Source organism: Nymphaea colorata, chromosome 2, assembly GCF_008831285.2.
Source record: "Nymphaea colorata isolate Beijing-Zhang1983 chromosome 2, ASM883128v2, whole genome shotgun sequence".
NCBI lineage: Eukaryota > Viridiplantae > Streptophyta > Magnoliopsida > Nymphaeales > Nymphaeaceae > Nymphaea > Nymphaea colorata.
In genome coordinates, this window is record NC_045139.1 from 6,841,260 (window position 1) to 6,857,767 (window position 16,508).

Below are 16,508 nucleotides of genomic sequence, written 5' to 3' on the forward strand. Positions count from 1 at the left end.
AGTACTGGCTGCGAGGTGAGATCGCAACGTAAAGAATTTATACTGCTGGAGGGAGGGAGGAGAGAAAGGCACGTAGAAGCTGTATTGCATGGACAGAGTCCAATGTTAGATGCAACTGATTGAGACACTTGCAGAGAAGAAGGCCTCTCTGGTTCCATGATATTCGGGTGATTTGACTTCGTTCAATTTCATTTTCAAGTAAGTTACGGGGGAAGAGCTTTGACTGGTTCATTACTATAAGCCCGCGGCACCATATATCGTGTTATTATAACATCTATAATTTCCTAAAAGTATAGTCATGTTCCAGTTAGAATATTACATATATTTTCTTTATTTCAGAAAGCATAATGTGATTCGACTTTGTGATCATGTTTGGCATATGTGACACATTATTACTGTGTCATGAATATACTCCAAATAAAAAATACAATAGATTTATGAAATGTTTTTTGTGTTTAATGAATCTAATCAAATTTTGAGTTAGGTGCATGGAACAATAATATAATGTTACTATTCCTAAGCGACCCTTAAAGACATGTTTGATTATTACACCAATTAAGTGTACTTCACCAAATTGTAATGTCACCTCAAGAATGAAGTCACGAAGAAAGTCTAACTACCCAATGCATCCAACCGTCTTCTCATAATTTTAGGGTTGTAACGTAGTAAAATTCTGAATTTATTTACTAAGTGTTTGTTTCTTTATATGTATAAGGTGATCATATTTTTAAATAAAGTTACCAAGTAATCAAATACGCCTCAAAGGAGCAATGAGCATTCTACTAAGACACCATCAAACACAATTGTTTCAAGCAGCTCGCTTTCTTTATTGTTGAGTTAACTAATGGATGATGGTCTACAAATATCTAACTAAAACGTAGATGCTTATAGTGTAAAGCATCTTATACAGATTATTGGACAGTAAATTGGTAAAATGGATCTGAGTTAATCTCGACAATAGTTAAACCATACCCATCAACGCTCACTGCCATCATGCCATACCCATTGAATAATGACACGAGTTAAGTTATGAAGATGGAATCTTAAAGATTACTGCTAGACGCGTTAAATTTTAGGCTATGAGCAGAGATGCAAATGGCCGGCAGGATTGAGATAATCAAACTAAATACACAGGAAATCAGATTCGGGTCAGGTAATTGGGTTCATGCAGCTAAAAAGAATGCAAAACTTCAAAACCATAAAGCATCTGCTCAACCCCTTGACATATATGGGAAATAGGTATATTTTAACATAAGTTGGTCGACGTTGGTGGGAATTACAATTCCAAGATTTTATTTCCCAATTTTTTCAGTTTCCCAACCTCTAGTACCAGGTTATTGGAATGTGGAAGTTTCATTCCATATGCCCCATCTTATCAGATGTGTTGGAATTTTAGTTCTAGATACTTTAGTTTCATGTTTGTTTATGCATGAAACAAAAATACCACCTGAATACAAGAAGTTTAATTGTAGATTTCTTCACTTGTGGCTGAGGTCGTTGTCTGATTTTGTTTTCTTGTTCTTGTTGGTCTTTTCTTGGAATCTGTTTGGTTCTAGTTGGATGCTTTGTTGTTTTAAGAGAAGCTAGAACAAAATCCGCTGTTCCCATTGCCAAATCTGCATTATTCTTCTTGTTGGTTTCTTTCATTTTCTAGCTTTGTCTGCTCTTAGAGTCAAAAATCTTTTTTGAATCCCTGAAAGCCAGCTTCTACCGCTGGCTTCTACCGTCCTTTTGAATCCCTAGTCTTGAGGTTCTGTTGGCGACAATGAAGAGTGGGGTACTTATTCAGGATTTCCTAGATGTGGGAGTCTAAGACCTGAAACTCTTAGGGACAATGCCCGTGCTATGATCGGCAACCTCTGCTTCACTCTCTTAGTTCTCGGTGTTCTGATCGTCACCATCATTTCTGCAACATACCAACCAGAAGATTGATTGTGCCGATTTTAGATCTCTTCCATGTTATGATGCGGACGACGATTGAACAATTCAAGGACAAGGGGAAGGGGCAGAGAGAAGGGTTACCTGCTTTGACGATCTGCTCCTGTTGTGGACAAGAAGCAGCTGAATCTCTCCAGCTGAAGCAACTATGGATGAACAAGAGACACTGGAAGAGACGAAAGGTAAAAGAGCTCGAGCATGGAGAGTAAAGTTCCACCTGTTTAAGTGGAACCTTAGTTCCCGTATTAAAGTTTCATGGCTACTTAAAAAAAAGACTCTGCACAAATTTGTTGAGAGATGGAGACATATTTGAACGTTCCACTTTTATGATACAGTTCCAACAGTTTAAACACACTCTTAAGATCTATTTGGCAATATTAAACTGTTCTATGAATCTCAAATAGATCTTTGAAACACTACCATATGAATCTGCTCTAAGAAATAAAGTAAATCTTCGTAACACTAAAATCATTGGTACTCTTTCGGGCATGCACTGAAACTGAAGTCTGCCACTCTACACCCTAAGGAGTTCCAATAGTGTTTCTTCATGGTGGTTGGTGCTTGCCCACTACTTATACCTGCTAAATCTGGTCTTTAGAGAGAGAAAGAGAGAGAGAGATGCATTGGCAAAGGGGTGAGAAGTTGTTACCAAGTTCAAAGAAAGAGAAGGACGAACAAAAGGAAGTAACAAATAAGAAAAGAGAAATGGTAAAAAGGGAGATCAGTCTGCAACTTTGAGTCAGAGCAAAGTTGCAGAGCGTAGAGGTCGATCACAGAGACGAAGAGTCCAATTAAAGACGTAAAGGGAGGCACCACACAGTGGCTTCCAAACGTGACATAAAACCGGTTTTAGTTGGAGGGTCCCAAACGGGAACATGTTCCCAACCCGTCTCAGTCAGGGTCAGGGATTGGTCCCGAGTGGGGTCGGTGACCTACAGCCAATATTGCGCGTAAAAAATATATTTTGTCCATCAACGGTCAGGATCCGAGGAGGTTTTATCTTTCGTGATTAATAATAAGAACATTAAAATAAATGGAAAGGGGAAAAAATCGGATATATCGGTGAGTTGACTTGCCTGGCCTCCGATACATCGGTTCGGGAAGGGTTTCTCGCCAAGCTGTGGAGGCGATTCGTCAATGGCGACGCAGGGTCTGGGGGCGAGGAGGCCGGCGCCTTCCGATTCGACCCTCGATCGCCCCAATTCTAGAATCCCAAAGGAGGATTCGCTCTCTATCTACGGTTCGGTTCTTCCCTTCCACCGTTCCTTTTTCTGTTTCCCGTTCAGAATCGAGCTTCCGTTTTGTTGTGACGGTTTCTTTTCTCGGCCTCGCGAGATTACCAAAAGGCCATCTTGTGTGTTCGTGTTTAGGTGGTTCGAATAGATGCTACTGTCTAGAATTTGATGGGTTGTTTCCTAGTTCTTTTGGATGTTGACTTCGTGGATTTGGTGGTTTACTCGGTTTGTCTTCTGTTGGGGAATTTCATTTTCTTAGCCATGTGCATTTTGGGATCATGGTTGATTTTGGGCGGTTGATGAAGAGAGCTGTCAAGCTACAAATCAGATCTTTGGTGTTTTTCCTGAATTTCTCACTCCGGTTTAATGGTAGTTTACTATAAATGAAGTACTTTTTCGTGCATTAAAACAGTGGTTTGAGGGGTTGGATCTTTTCTGTCCCACTTGGTGTGGTTCTGTTGCTCTGCGAGCTTGTTTGTGCATATCTTATTGGATCGACTACTGGTGCTAAATCTAGTTTTCTTGGTAGTAGTCCTTAAGTTGTATGATGCTTGGATGATGAGTGAGCCGATTTTCTGTTAAAGAAGACTGGAATTTGCTATGCTTTGTTCTCTTTAATTAAGGGACTGCGGAACTGTGGAAGTCCTGGAACATGGCTCTGCATGTTACAGTCAGTTTCAGTCTTCAACACCGTTGGTGACTGCACGAGCGGTCTAAAACTCTTTTAAATCTCTTCAATTTTCAAACGAACTTACTTGGAACCAGAAAACCTAGCGGAGCTGCCATGTGATCGTTCACCAACGCAATGCATTCTGCTTTTGATGATCTTAGTCCCTTCTTGTAATGGCTTGTCATAGTGATCTGATATTGTTGGGAGCAGCTCAATGTACAATTTATGTATGGCCAATTGTGTAGCAATGCAAGATGAGCTTTTTTGATAGTTGTGAAACAAGATATGAATTCACAGCCTTACCTACAAACCAACATAGTGGGACTTCTTTTCTTTGGGTTATGCTCATATTTCCTGCTGTTGGATAGCCACTTAGTACTCCCCTTGATACTAGCTTTGATGTAGTTGACAGGTTTTTTTTCACTAAGCTGGGTTAGTTGTATGGTTATGCTATGATGCTCCTATATCTAAAAGTGTTGGGTGGTCGAATCAAAGGAATTGGCAAGGATAAAAATTTCAAATATTTGATGTGTGAGCTTACATAAACAAGATGCATCAACCTGTATTCCAACAAAAATTGTTATGAGGTCAATTGAGATGAGTTTGGGCCTAAATGCACCATCAAACTCCAAGACTGTGCAGGTTCACTTAATTTAGTTGTGAGGCTAGTCAATATAGTTTCATCAGTTTGCTGTCCAGTGATGGTTTACATGCAGTCCTGCAATAATGCCTCATGTTATATGAAATGTAAGTGAGGAATGAAATTAACCTATTGCCGACAAGCTTCTCACGTAATGATGTTTTTCCATTAGAAAATGATTACACATGTAAATTTCGTTAAGGACATATTCTAGTAACCAACAAGAAAATAATTTAATAAATTCACTAGTTATTTACGGTCTCCTGCAAAATCTTTTTGTTGCAGTCCAAGTCAGGTTCATCAAGTGAATGCTTTACTGAAATTGGTTAATGTGTTTCTTGCTAAAGATTGGGCAGTGAGTTGCAGGCTTGTGTCCAACAGACCAGTGAATGAATAGGTTAACAACTTTCAATTTTGATGTTTGTCCTCGAGCAAGATTGTGTAACTTAGTTTTTCAGTTGCACGTGTAGGCTTGTAGCAGTTTAGTTTGAGTCTTATTTGCAGGGCCCACAGCAGCCTTTGTTTCTGTAAATTTGAAAGTGAAACATTCTTAGACAATCTATTGTGATAAACTGTTGTAATCTGTAACCGTTTCTTCAAACGTGTACTTACTAGCGGGACCATGCCAGAATTTTCTACCATCCTTGGTCCATGGGCAGGTTAATGAACGGTTAAAGCAATAAGTGAGATTGAAATAGTGAAATCATCTCTAGTCTAGTGAAGTATATGGTGATTGATGTGGGAAGATTTTCATGAAAAATATGCTTGAAGATTAAAACTACACGTGGATGTTTTGGCTGTTAGAAACCTTTTTCATGTTTTGCAGGTGTAACATAAAATGCACTTTGTATCATTTCCGTAATGGGATGAGATACAAAGGCATATTACAAGTAGAGCTGAGCTGACACACGACCAGCTCAGTTCATAAACCAGCCTAAATTCGGGAATATTTCTTCTTTTTCTTTGTTTCTTTCACTGGTTAGTGAAAGTTAATCAGGAGACCTTAAAACTAGACTATCCATGTACCTTATGAATTTTTATTTATTTATAAGTTTTAACAGATTGACGAGAAAAAGAGTATTTGAGCATTGGAGGTTTTGGGGAAGAAGGTATTGGAGGAAAGAAGTTTGGGTATGTTGCTACACAAATATTCATTTTTGGGTTTTTTGGGTATTTAGGAAAATAATAATTTGTCATATTTTCCTATATTAAATTGCTCCCTTTTTCCTTGTCTGTCCAGCTTTTAACTTGTTCTAAACAGTTTAGCGACTGGTTCAGCAATGCGGCAAAAGGATCTAGGTTGGCAATATTGCTCACGGATATCTGAAACAGATAGATCATTTGTGCGTTGCAATTTCTGCCAGAGAGAAATACATGGAGGGATAAGTCGTTTTAAGCAGCACATTGCAAAGCTTAAGGGTGAATGTAAAGGTTGCACAAGGGTTCCTGCTGCTGTCAGCAGAGAAATGAGAGAATATATAGCTGGAAAAAAGTTAGAGAGGCAGCAGAAACAAGAATCATCAGAGAAGGCTTTTGATAATGGTAACCTGGAAATGGTTTTGAAAGATGATGGTGATGACATAGGGATGGAGGTAGCCAAGTTACCAGGGGCTCCAGGTTTTGAAGAGGATATTGCAACTAGGGCAGAGCGTGGGAAAGCATCAATAGGTGATGATGGTGCATCAACTTTGGTTGCATTGCGTACTCGGCCAGCTTTAGGTTCTTCTTTGCGGGCACCATTAAATGGTTCACTTTCTTTAGATCCAGTCATTCAGAAATCCTCCAAGCAAAAACAGAAGGCCTCTTCAGTCAAAGATGCAAGGAAAATGGTGTGTAAAGCCATTTCCAAGTTTTTCTACCATGCTGCCATTCCTTTTCACTCAGCACATAGCCCATATTTCCAGCCTATGTTTGATGCTATTGCACAGTACGGTTCTGGAGTTAAACCTCCATCTCCATATGAGATTGGTGGGCCCCTTTTAGATGAGGAAGTTGAAACTAGTAAAAGTTACATTTCAGAGCTTAAATTATCATGGAATACAACAGGGTGTTCAATAATGGTGGATGGGTGGACAGATAATAATGGAAGAACACTGATTAATTTTCTAGCTTATTGTCCCAAAGGAACTGTTTTTGTAAGGTCTGTGGATGCTTCCCATATAATCAATGATCCACAGTTGCTGTTTGAATTGCTTAGTGATGTTGTTGAGGAGGTTGGAGAGAAAAATGTGGTTCAAGTCATCACTGAAAATTCTGCCAATTTCTCACTTGCCGGGTCAATGCTGATGGAAAAGAGGAAAAACCTATTTTGGACCCCTTGTGCTGCATATTGCATAGATCAAATACTTAAGGAAATTTCAACCATGAGATCTGTCTCTGATGCTTTAAAGAAGGGTAAGAGAATAACAAAATTCATTTATAATCATGCTTGGGTATTAAGCGTGATGCGAAGATTTACAGAGGGTAGAGAGCTCATTCGACCTGCTGTAACAAGATCTGCTGCTAGTTTTTTGACGTTGGAAAGTATAAGTGCAGCAAGATCAGCATTGTTCCAAATGTTTGCTTCTGATGAATGGAAACAGTCAAGCTTCGCAAAATTAAAAGAAGGGAAGCAAGTTGAAAGACTGGTGGCAACTCCGAAGTTTTGGAGTAAAGTGGACTATGCAGTTCGGTGTACATCACCTCTTGTTAAAGCTCTGAGACTGATAGATGCTGATGATAAGCCTACAATGGCCTATATATATGATGCTATTGATCGTGCAAAGCTTGCAATTAGAGATGCAAATGGTGGTAGATATTACAAATCTATATGGAGAATTATTGATGATAAATGGGGGCCTCTACTTCATCATCCCCTTCATGCTGCAGGTATATTGCGACTTGTAAAATTTCATACATCCATATAAAGCATATATACATTGCACATACATATATTATATTTATGCAACAGTTTGTTTATTGATAGAATATTATTATCTAACACCGTTTAAGTTGCCAGGATATTATCTAAACCCTGCAATCCGCTATGATCAAGACTTCTCAAGACACCCTGACATTGTACGAAGTTTGCACTTATGCATTCAAAGATTACAACCTAACCAGGATGCACAGTTAGAAGCAGTGAATCAGGTACCTGTCTAGCTCTGGCATTGCTTTCCTGACAACTGCATGAGCAATTTTCAACAGAAAATTTTATTTCCACCTGTAGGCTGCCAGCAAGTACTCAAAAGCTTTAGGAGACTTTGGGAGTGATTTGGCTATTAGAAGTAGGAAAAAAATGGATCCAGGTATGCCTTGATATCTTACAGTAAGCTATTTCTGTAAGATGATTTTTCCCCTTCTGTGAAGAGTTCATAATGGATGCCATATAATGCAAGTTTTATGCTGATATTTTTCTCAGCTATTTGGTGGGAAACCTACAGCATGGACTGTCCTGAGTTGCGAGACATTGCTATAAAGGTCCTCAGCCAAACCTGCCTATCATCTGGTTGTGAGTGGAAACGTAGCATGTTCGATTTGGTCCATACAAAAAGGAGGAACAGGCTTACAACAACTAAACTGGACAAATTAGTTTATGTGCATTACAATTTGAGGCTGCGAGCAAGGCAGTTTGACAGAGATGCTAAATACTATAATCCCATCAATTTAGATTATATATTTCATGAAGATCCTACTGAAGAATGGTTAGTTGAAGGGGAGACTTCAATGTTTTCGCATGAACAATCACATGTACTCAGCATAGTTGATCGGCCTGGATCTGGTCATGGCACACATATGGACATGAATGATGAAGATGAGTATATATGCTCTGGTGATGATGATGATGGCAGTGATGATGAAGATGGTGGAAACAAGGACGAACCCTATGAGGTGCAACCTGCTGGAGACATGGATGAGGGATATTACCAGCCTCCTTATGATTATGAATTGGGAGATATGAATTTACCTCGTCAACCCACGTGGTTTGACTGACATGTATCATGTTTCAGCTGTATAATTTATTAGTGCAGTTATGAGAGTGTGATTTTGAAATGTATTATTGGTATATTTGTGCTTTAGCACATATTTGTTTATAATAGCTTAAGGGCGTTCTTCTCCTTTACTCTTTCCCCCCGTTTTATATATTGATCATCTAGGGAACTGTTTTTTCAACTGTTATTTATATGCTGCATCTGTTGACTGTATTTCACAGTAAAACCAGAGTTAAACGAAATTTTTTGTGGTTGCGGTGCTGAAGTTTCTCTGTTAGACTTTGTTGATTTCCATATTTATTTTATGTGCCCGCTTAAACAATTGCTCATTACAAAATAGCGAAGGCATTGTCACCGCAAACTACTCCATTTTAAGGGTCTGTATGTTTATGAGTGAATATTGATTTGGACTTGACTTGACAAATGTCATGGTCTAAACACCTGATTCAACTATTGTTTTGTAGCTAACAAGTTTATAGTTCTTTTTTGGTTATATTCTATTTTTTATGGTATTGTGATGTGGTCAGAGATTCCAGCATTATCATGGGGTGTATTGAGGAAAATACTGGATACTGTTAAGAATACTGAACTCTTAACTTAATTCTAAAACTTAGAGGTGGTGTCACGATCTATTTACAAAGGTTCAAACTTCAAACCATGCTTCATTGTTTTTGATGTACAAACAAGAATTAGTGAGTCTTCAAGCTTTCATGCACTGTTACACATCTATTGCAACAGATTGTTTATATCAGTTTTTCAAGTTTTAGTCGACAGAAGTCAGCAAAATTTAAGGAAAAGTGATTTCTGATATTGGTTTCATGTTCTCTGCAAGTAGAGGTTATATCAAAAGTGAATGAATTGTAACATGTCTTCTATGGATTTTTGAAATCAAACTACCTTGACCTAGAGTTGGTCATTGGACTTCTCATAGGACAGAAAAAAAATGTCTAGTAATACCTGCAGCTTGCTGATTTTCATTCCTGGAGCTTTTATTCTCATTTTTATCAAGTTCAAGATAACCTGGGGCTTATGGCCAAGTCTGGCGGGCCTGCACTAGGACAGAAAAAAAATGTCTAGTAACACCTGCGGCTTGCTGATTTTCATTCCTGGAGCCTTTATTCTCAGTTTTATCAAGTTTAAGATAACCTACGGCTTATGGCCAAGTCTGGTGGGCCTGCACCTGATTCTATAAGCTTGTACGTTTGTCACTTTTTATTTTCTACTTGTCACATTTTCTTTTCTACTTGGTGCATGTTTAACCTTGCTGGTCCATCCGTACTATGTTGGGTGTAGCTTTACACTTGCTTGTCATCACATTGAGACTAAAGAAAATTGGGACACTCTGATTTTCAACCAGTGAACCAGCGCTGATGGAACTGGTGCTTCTGTTTTCTGAGGGCTGGCTGAAGTCTTCATTTTTCCAGATGTTTAATGCTTTGTCCCTGTTACGATTTTCAATAAAAGTGTCAGTAACATTGTCAGATGTGTCCAGAATATTTGGAAAATGTTGCAGTTGTTTGCCTGCCTATTTGATGCTGATATTGTAATCTGTTGTTATTAAAGTAAGCAAAAGCAAATCAGACCATTAAAGAAATGGGCAGTTAGTAAATTGTTATGTTGGGCGCTATAATTCCTTGATTGCCTTTGTGATCTTTTTATTTATACAGTGGTTATGCTCATTCCACCTATACATTCATGCTACAGCTTTAGACCAGATAAATCAGGGGAGATTAACTGTTGTAATTACTGGATATCCTAATGATTGTTATGTGACCTTTAAGCGGATGTGACCTTTAAGTGGCTTTCTGACCATTGCTTTGCTGATTCCATCCTTTAGTGTCATTTCTTCAATGTGTATGTCAACCACTTTCATATTTCTTTCATGCTTGAACATGCATTATTATGGTCTGTACATGCAGGGAAGCCATTCCTTATGTGGTCAACTGATCGAATTTACTTTGAAAAGCAAAAGACATCCTTCCAGATGCAGCTTGTTACCATAATCACTAGTTCATATCCCTTACCGTGCTTATTGTTCCTATTCAATTTGGTACCTGAAAGTTGGAACTCTTCACGTGTAGGGAAAATCTTGTTTTCCTATATGCAGCATCTTCCAGTGTCTCTCCATCTGTTAGATTGGCAACTGTGGGGCCAATTTTCTTCCAGAGCATATGCAGCCTATTGGTACTAAATGCATGTTCTTGCAATAATTTTATATTATGGCGATGAATTTATGACCTTTGTTTCAAATTGTGAATTCAATCACAAATGGTTGTCATGTCATGATATCATGCTTGTTAAAAGAGTTCACATCTCTTAGTCAAATACATTAGGTCCGCTTGTCTTAGAATCCTACTATATTTCGCATATTTGACCTGCCAATTGTATTGCAGAGGCTACTCTTCAGAAACTCAGGAAGGGTTCTGCACTTGCTACAGTCTCTTCTATCGAAGCTACAAAAGAAAAGGACGTTGATGGCTCAGCAGAGGCATCGGATGATCTTGGTGGTGCTAAATCTGTCAATAGCTTGAAGCAGATGGAAGATGACTCCTCTCACTTTTGATTCCTGAATCTACCAATGACTTCAAGATGGATAGCCTATTAAGGGTCGTATTTATTATTGTCAGATGTTTGTGATATAATATTCATACTTGGAAGCTTTATCTATAGGCAAAAACTGAACCTATTATGGTGATTTTAAAGTGATTGAAGCTACTTTTCATGTACAAAATATGCTTTCGGGGTCAAGCCTGCAACCCTTTCCCTACATTCAAAGCCTAGCCGTTCCGTGGCAGGTGCCTTGTGAGTATATTCAGAACGATAGTGTGATAAAAAATAATGTTTTATATCATATTGGTTTGACATAAGATCATATACTTTTACATCTTAAAAATTGAGGGGAATTTGGTTTTGACGATGTTAGAGTACTCATCATGATCTTTTTTTTTTTAATCAAACCAAAGATTTTGTGTAGATCATACCTATATAAGGTAAGGTGGATATCATTTATGAGAAAACAAATTTTGTGAATGTCGGTGTACGTTTAGTGCAAAACAAGTTTTAGCTCATGTAATTCTAACTTAAATATGAACCTTGAAAAATGAATTGGTTGCTATGGTTGAGCAATCCGATCACGAAAGATTGGACGATTATCTCACTCTCTTTTATTTTGAAGTCCTTCTGCCCAATGCTTTCCTTCTTAGGGGACTAAAAATCTCTAGGCAACGTTCTGACTACTACATAGTTCGCCAAGGTGAGACCGAATATATTTAAGCTGAACAATTGGAAAGAGGGAAGAAAAAGTCATCTGGCAGCATGTGGTTTGTTGATGATGAATCTACAGAAGGATATGAGCCCAATTTAGGTCTTCTAGACAAGATCCTTTTCTTTGCGAATCCGAAAGTTGCATTATGCAACTCAAAGAAAAGTAGATTATTGTAGAGGAACAGAAAGGATGTGTCTTTCACATAAATTAGCAAGTCCTTTTATTTGTCTCTGCATCATAATGGTAACCATCATTGATATATATATATATATATATATATATATATATATATATATATATATATATATATATATATATATATATATATAGCGAGAGAAAGAGAGAGAAAGAGAGAGAGACACCAAGATGCCTAACCGTGATAAATTTCAATTTGAACAAAATTTCCCTCATCAGACCATTGGAAATGGTGAGGCAACTACAAGCAAGTGCAGGTTATGAGATGGAAATATCTAAGATGAGTTCGGCAAATTATAAACATTCTAAAGCATCTTTCCGACAAATATTGAAAAGCATTTTCTTTGTACTGGTTTGTGTGAGTTCATCCTACAAAAAGGAATTTATCCAAGACAAAAACATCTCAACAGTTTGAGACAACTAATCTCGCAAAATTTTGTGAATGAATGTAAGACTCCCTATGCACGTGAAACCTCAAAAGTTCGCTCAGAATGTGGTGTCAAGCGGCGCGCACATAGCATCTAATTATCACATGCACTGAATTATGAATCAGCCAATAAGAATAAAGATGATGATGGACTTGATTTTTAATAAAATGCAACTATGTCAAAAATTATCATCAGCCTCGGGTGTACAAATGAGGTTTGGTGTTTATGTTACGAGCTTGCTTCTTTCTTGTGATTGGGCATATGTGAGCAGAAGCGGACCCAAGGTAGGGTCTGCATGGGCCTTGGCGCCACTTCAATTTTTTTTTTAATTTTATATGTAAATTTTTAAAAATTTCACTTGTTTTGTATAAAAATTTTGAAAATTGATATTTCAGCCTTAATCAAAATTTAAAAACTTTAATTCGGCCCTCCTCATGAAAAAATTATCTGGTTCTCATGGTTAGGTACTTGAATTTTTCTTTCTATTTATAGAGGTTACTAAACCTTAAATGAATTGTACCTTAATGAAGCATATGAAAAGCTTATTATGGGCAGAACCTGAGGCTTCCACCCAACACCTCATCCTTTTATGATAGCCTTCTTTCTTTAAATAAGAAATAAGAAGGTCCAATATTTAGAAATTGGTCATCCATAAATGCAAGGTCGTTATTTTATCTACTGTCAATAGTTTTAGATCTGATCTCTTAATTAGATATTAATTTTTTTTTATATCCAACGTTTAAAATTGGCTGGCAAAGAAGAGAGTTGTGTACCATTTATCTTAGTTTTTTAGTGCTTGTTGTCGCCCATCATATTTTGAGAAAGGTGTGGGTGCAACTCATAAACGGCTAGTTTTAATTAGGAATAAACATTTAATAGCATTTTCCGATGAACTTTTCCGATCTCTAAATTACCGAATCTTTTAGCGTTAACTTTGGTTGCCTATCTTCACATTGCTTAGAGATTGCACGTATCAGTTGTTTTAAGATCCAATTCCTATCAAGTAAACGATACAAATTAATTACCTATCGGCCAATTTAGCAGTAAAAGATGGAACAGTAAGAATGTAGATGACTGTCTTCGATGAATTTTTCCAGATTTTCCATCATAGAAAGGATTTAAAACAAAGAGAAATATAGTATTCATGAGGTAATCGGCGTAGGAGGGTGGGTCCAGATCTGACTACTTTTACCTCCGGAGAGTGCTAGCCATGTTGCACGTATGCCAACATGCAGCATGGTGTGCATGATCTCTCTTACAAAGCTGGCCCTCTTCCCTTACATTGTCTCCACGTACTCAAATTTGGTCGCTTCTTCGTGTCCGTGCCGCGAAAAGCGAAACCACCTCACCCACCCTCCACCTTCAGGTAGGACCACCTCACCCACCCTCCACCTTCAGGTAGGGGTGAACACGAGCCGAGTCGAGCTTGCGTTCAGTAAGCTCAAACTCGGCTCGACTAATGAAACCTCAAGCTCGAGAATAGCTCGACGGAAGCAGCTCGAGCTCAACTTGGCAGTTACGTGTTGAGCTCGAGCTCGACTTGATTAAGGCTCGATAAACTCGTAAACTCATTTGAATATATCGACTTGGTTAAGGCTCGACAAACTCAATTAATGCTTAAGCTCAACTCGACAGTTACGTGTTGAGCTTGATTATTTGAGCAAGTCGACTCATGAACTCGAACTCAACTCATTAAGCAAATGACTTGGCTCACTCATTAGGAGCCGAGCTTTAAGAAGTAACATGACTAGTTGTTCACCCCTACCTTGATGGTCCAAAGTTGTTTCAGGACTGCATATTCCTACGATACGCCCAAGATTTATTTGGCGACAATTTTACATCAAATAAATGGAAAATTTATTTAGTTTCAAGATAATTCTTCTCTCAAAGTTCTGTGATGTCCTGTTGAGTGTTTTAATATGGATTTAACGTGATATATTACTGTAATATTACCATCCGAGTGTTTGGTAGGGAGAAAGAAAACCAGGGATTAGGTGTCTCGTGATGGCCGCACTTTTCAATTTATTCCGTCGCAAAGGACCCACAAAGCCCACCGGCTGAATTTTCCAAGAACGGTCTTAAGACTTCTGGTGCTGGTCTTGTGTGTGCTCCAGATCGTGGTCTTCTCTCCTTCTTCCCGTCTGTGTGCGGTACAGAGGAGATCCTGTCAGGCCTGTGTATATATAAATAATGGCTCCTTCCCTTTCAATGGAGCAGCAGCAGAGGGTGGAAGAGGGAGATTGGAGACGCATTGATCGGTAAGTTGTTCCTTTTCTTTTCTTCCTTTGCCCATCTTCTTCCAGCCATGGCCAAGCTCTCTGCTTCATTCTGGAGGTCCGCATTGTTGGTGGCGATGTCTGCCCTCATCCTGGCAGTATCTGCGTCTGCGTCCACATCACACGCTTCGAGCCCGGGCTCTCATCCGCAACCTGCGCCACCAAGTAACCCACCAATTAGCGGCGCCGCTGCGGTGGCCGACTCTTCCCTGTTTCCTCTCTCTGTCGCCGCTGCATTCTCGGCCTTCTTCGCTTTGTTTCTCTTCCATTGATTGTGCGGAGCCATGGGGATTGATCGCCTTCCATTGGCGTGGCCTGTGTCAAAACGTCGTTGATTTCATTTGAATGTATATTTTCTGTGCAGATTTGATGTTGGTATAGTGTGATTTTTGCCCCTTGCACACTGTGTTTCCGTTTCGATCTGTTTTGACAGGGGAATTCTTGTTACTGTGATCTTTGTCTCTTCTTCTTTTGGTCTTGTGGGTATGATTTTTGTTGAGAATCAAAATAAAAATGTAATTCAAAATTTCATCAATATCTCTCCCTCTCTCTCTCTCTCGCTGGCATGTGCACATTTTCTTGTCTAAGAAATTGAAAGAGAACTACAGAAAAAATTCAAGTTCAAAAGTTTAACGTGATTCAACTTTGAAAGCCTTCAATTTGACGACTGCTCACCGCCTATGATGATATTGATGGATGGAAGGAAACTTTTCGAAATATCTAGATGCAGTTTCGAAAACTCCACTCTTTAACAAGAATTTGAATGGTCCAAATATAACACATGGTTGAGAATTTGGGAATTGGAGACTTCAGTTACCATCTTTTATATTTTCAAATCATCTTCAGAGATCGTTCTTTTTTATAAAAAGATATCCAACGATCATTTCCTACAGAAAGTTTAGCGTTAAAAATTGATCCCGATATTAATATTTTCAAATAAACAACTTTTATACCTTTAGAGGAAGGCTGTCACTTGGGATGCGAGACATAAATAGGTTTCAAATGTTTATAAGTTTTAGCTGTTACAAGAATATATATATATATATATATATATATATATATATATATATATATATATAGAGAGAGAGAGAGAGAGAGAGAGAGAGAGAGATTGATTGGTAAGCCCCAATTGGATAATTGACAACTCACAAGCTTAGTTGAGTTCAAACGAGCCGGGCATTACTAGCACTTTTGTTTACTTGACTAAGTTCATTTCCTTTAACTCAACTCGTTTATTAAATGAGTCAAGCTTGAGTCTAGTTTAACAAACAAGTTCGAGTCAACCCGACATTGGCTCGACTCATTGAACAACCTTAGTATATATTTTATCATGAAAAGTATACTTCAGAGTTTGATTAATCAATCTTACATTGTTACACATCATCATTTATAAAATGGAAGAAATGTTATTTTTCTGGATTTTCATATTTTCACTAACTTTAATATCATAAAATTGTTTTTTCAGACAAAAAATTGAAATGATCTGGATTACGGCATTCAAACAAATGGGTTGATCAGTGGCATTTTCTCAATCATCTTAAAAAATCCTGTTAAGAACCTAATGAGCTTCTATATCACCAAAATATTGTAGCCTATGACAGACTCCATATATATATATATATATATATATATATATATATATATATATATATATATATATATATATATATATATATATAGCAATTATGTGGTCAACGAATTAGCTGTGTTTGAGTGACGACACCTGCATAAAAAGCTGCTTTGAAAACAAAATTGGTTTTGTGAAAAAAAATAAATTTAAAAAAAATAAAAAAATGGTTTATGATGGCACACCTAAATATCGTTTTTTTTTTAAATAATGTGGGAGGTAAAAATAAATAAAATAAAATTTTAAAAAATTTTAACAAGTAA

At 37.8% G+C, this 16,508-nt stretch overlaps 1 protein-coding gene across 1 annotated transcript; it reads left to right on the forward strand.

Annotated features, from left to right (window-relative positions):
* Positions 1 to 2,981: 2,981 nt before the first annotated feature.
* On the forward strand, positions 2,982 to 8,585 carry LOC116247983 (uncharacterized). Its single transcript, XM_031620492.2, has 6 exons — positions 2,982 to 3,178; positions 5,545 to 5,614; positions 5,724 to 7,351; positions 7,482 to 7,612; positions 7,692 to 7,770; positions 7,884 to 8,585. Exons 3-6 carry the CDS (start codon positions 5,764 to 5,766, stop codon positions 8,453 to 8,455), a joined length of 2,370 nt encoding a protein of 789 aa, XP_031476352.1. The 5' UTR covers positions 2,982 to 3,178; positions 5,545 to 5,614; positions 5,724 to 5,763; the 3' UTR covers positions 8,456 to 8,585.
* The last annotated feature ends 7,923 nt before the right edge of the window (positions 8,586 to 16,508 follow it).

Excerpts from the sequence above, each read along its gene's own strand:
- LOC116247983 (XM_031620492.2), top strand. The coding sequence starts at position 5,764 with ATGCGGCAAAAGGATCTAGGTTGGCAATATTGCTCACGGATATCTGAA. Across the intron at positions 7,613-7,691 it reads AGTTAGAAGCAGTGAATCAG|GCTGCCAGCAAGTACTCAAA; the intron begins GTACCTGTCTAG and ends TTCCACCTGTAG. Across the intron at positions 7,771-7,883 it reads TAGGAAAAAAATGGATCCAG|CTATTTGGTGGGAAACCTAC; the intron begins GTATGCCTTGAT and ends TATTTTTCTCAG.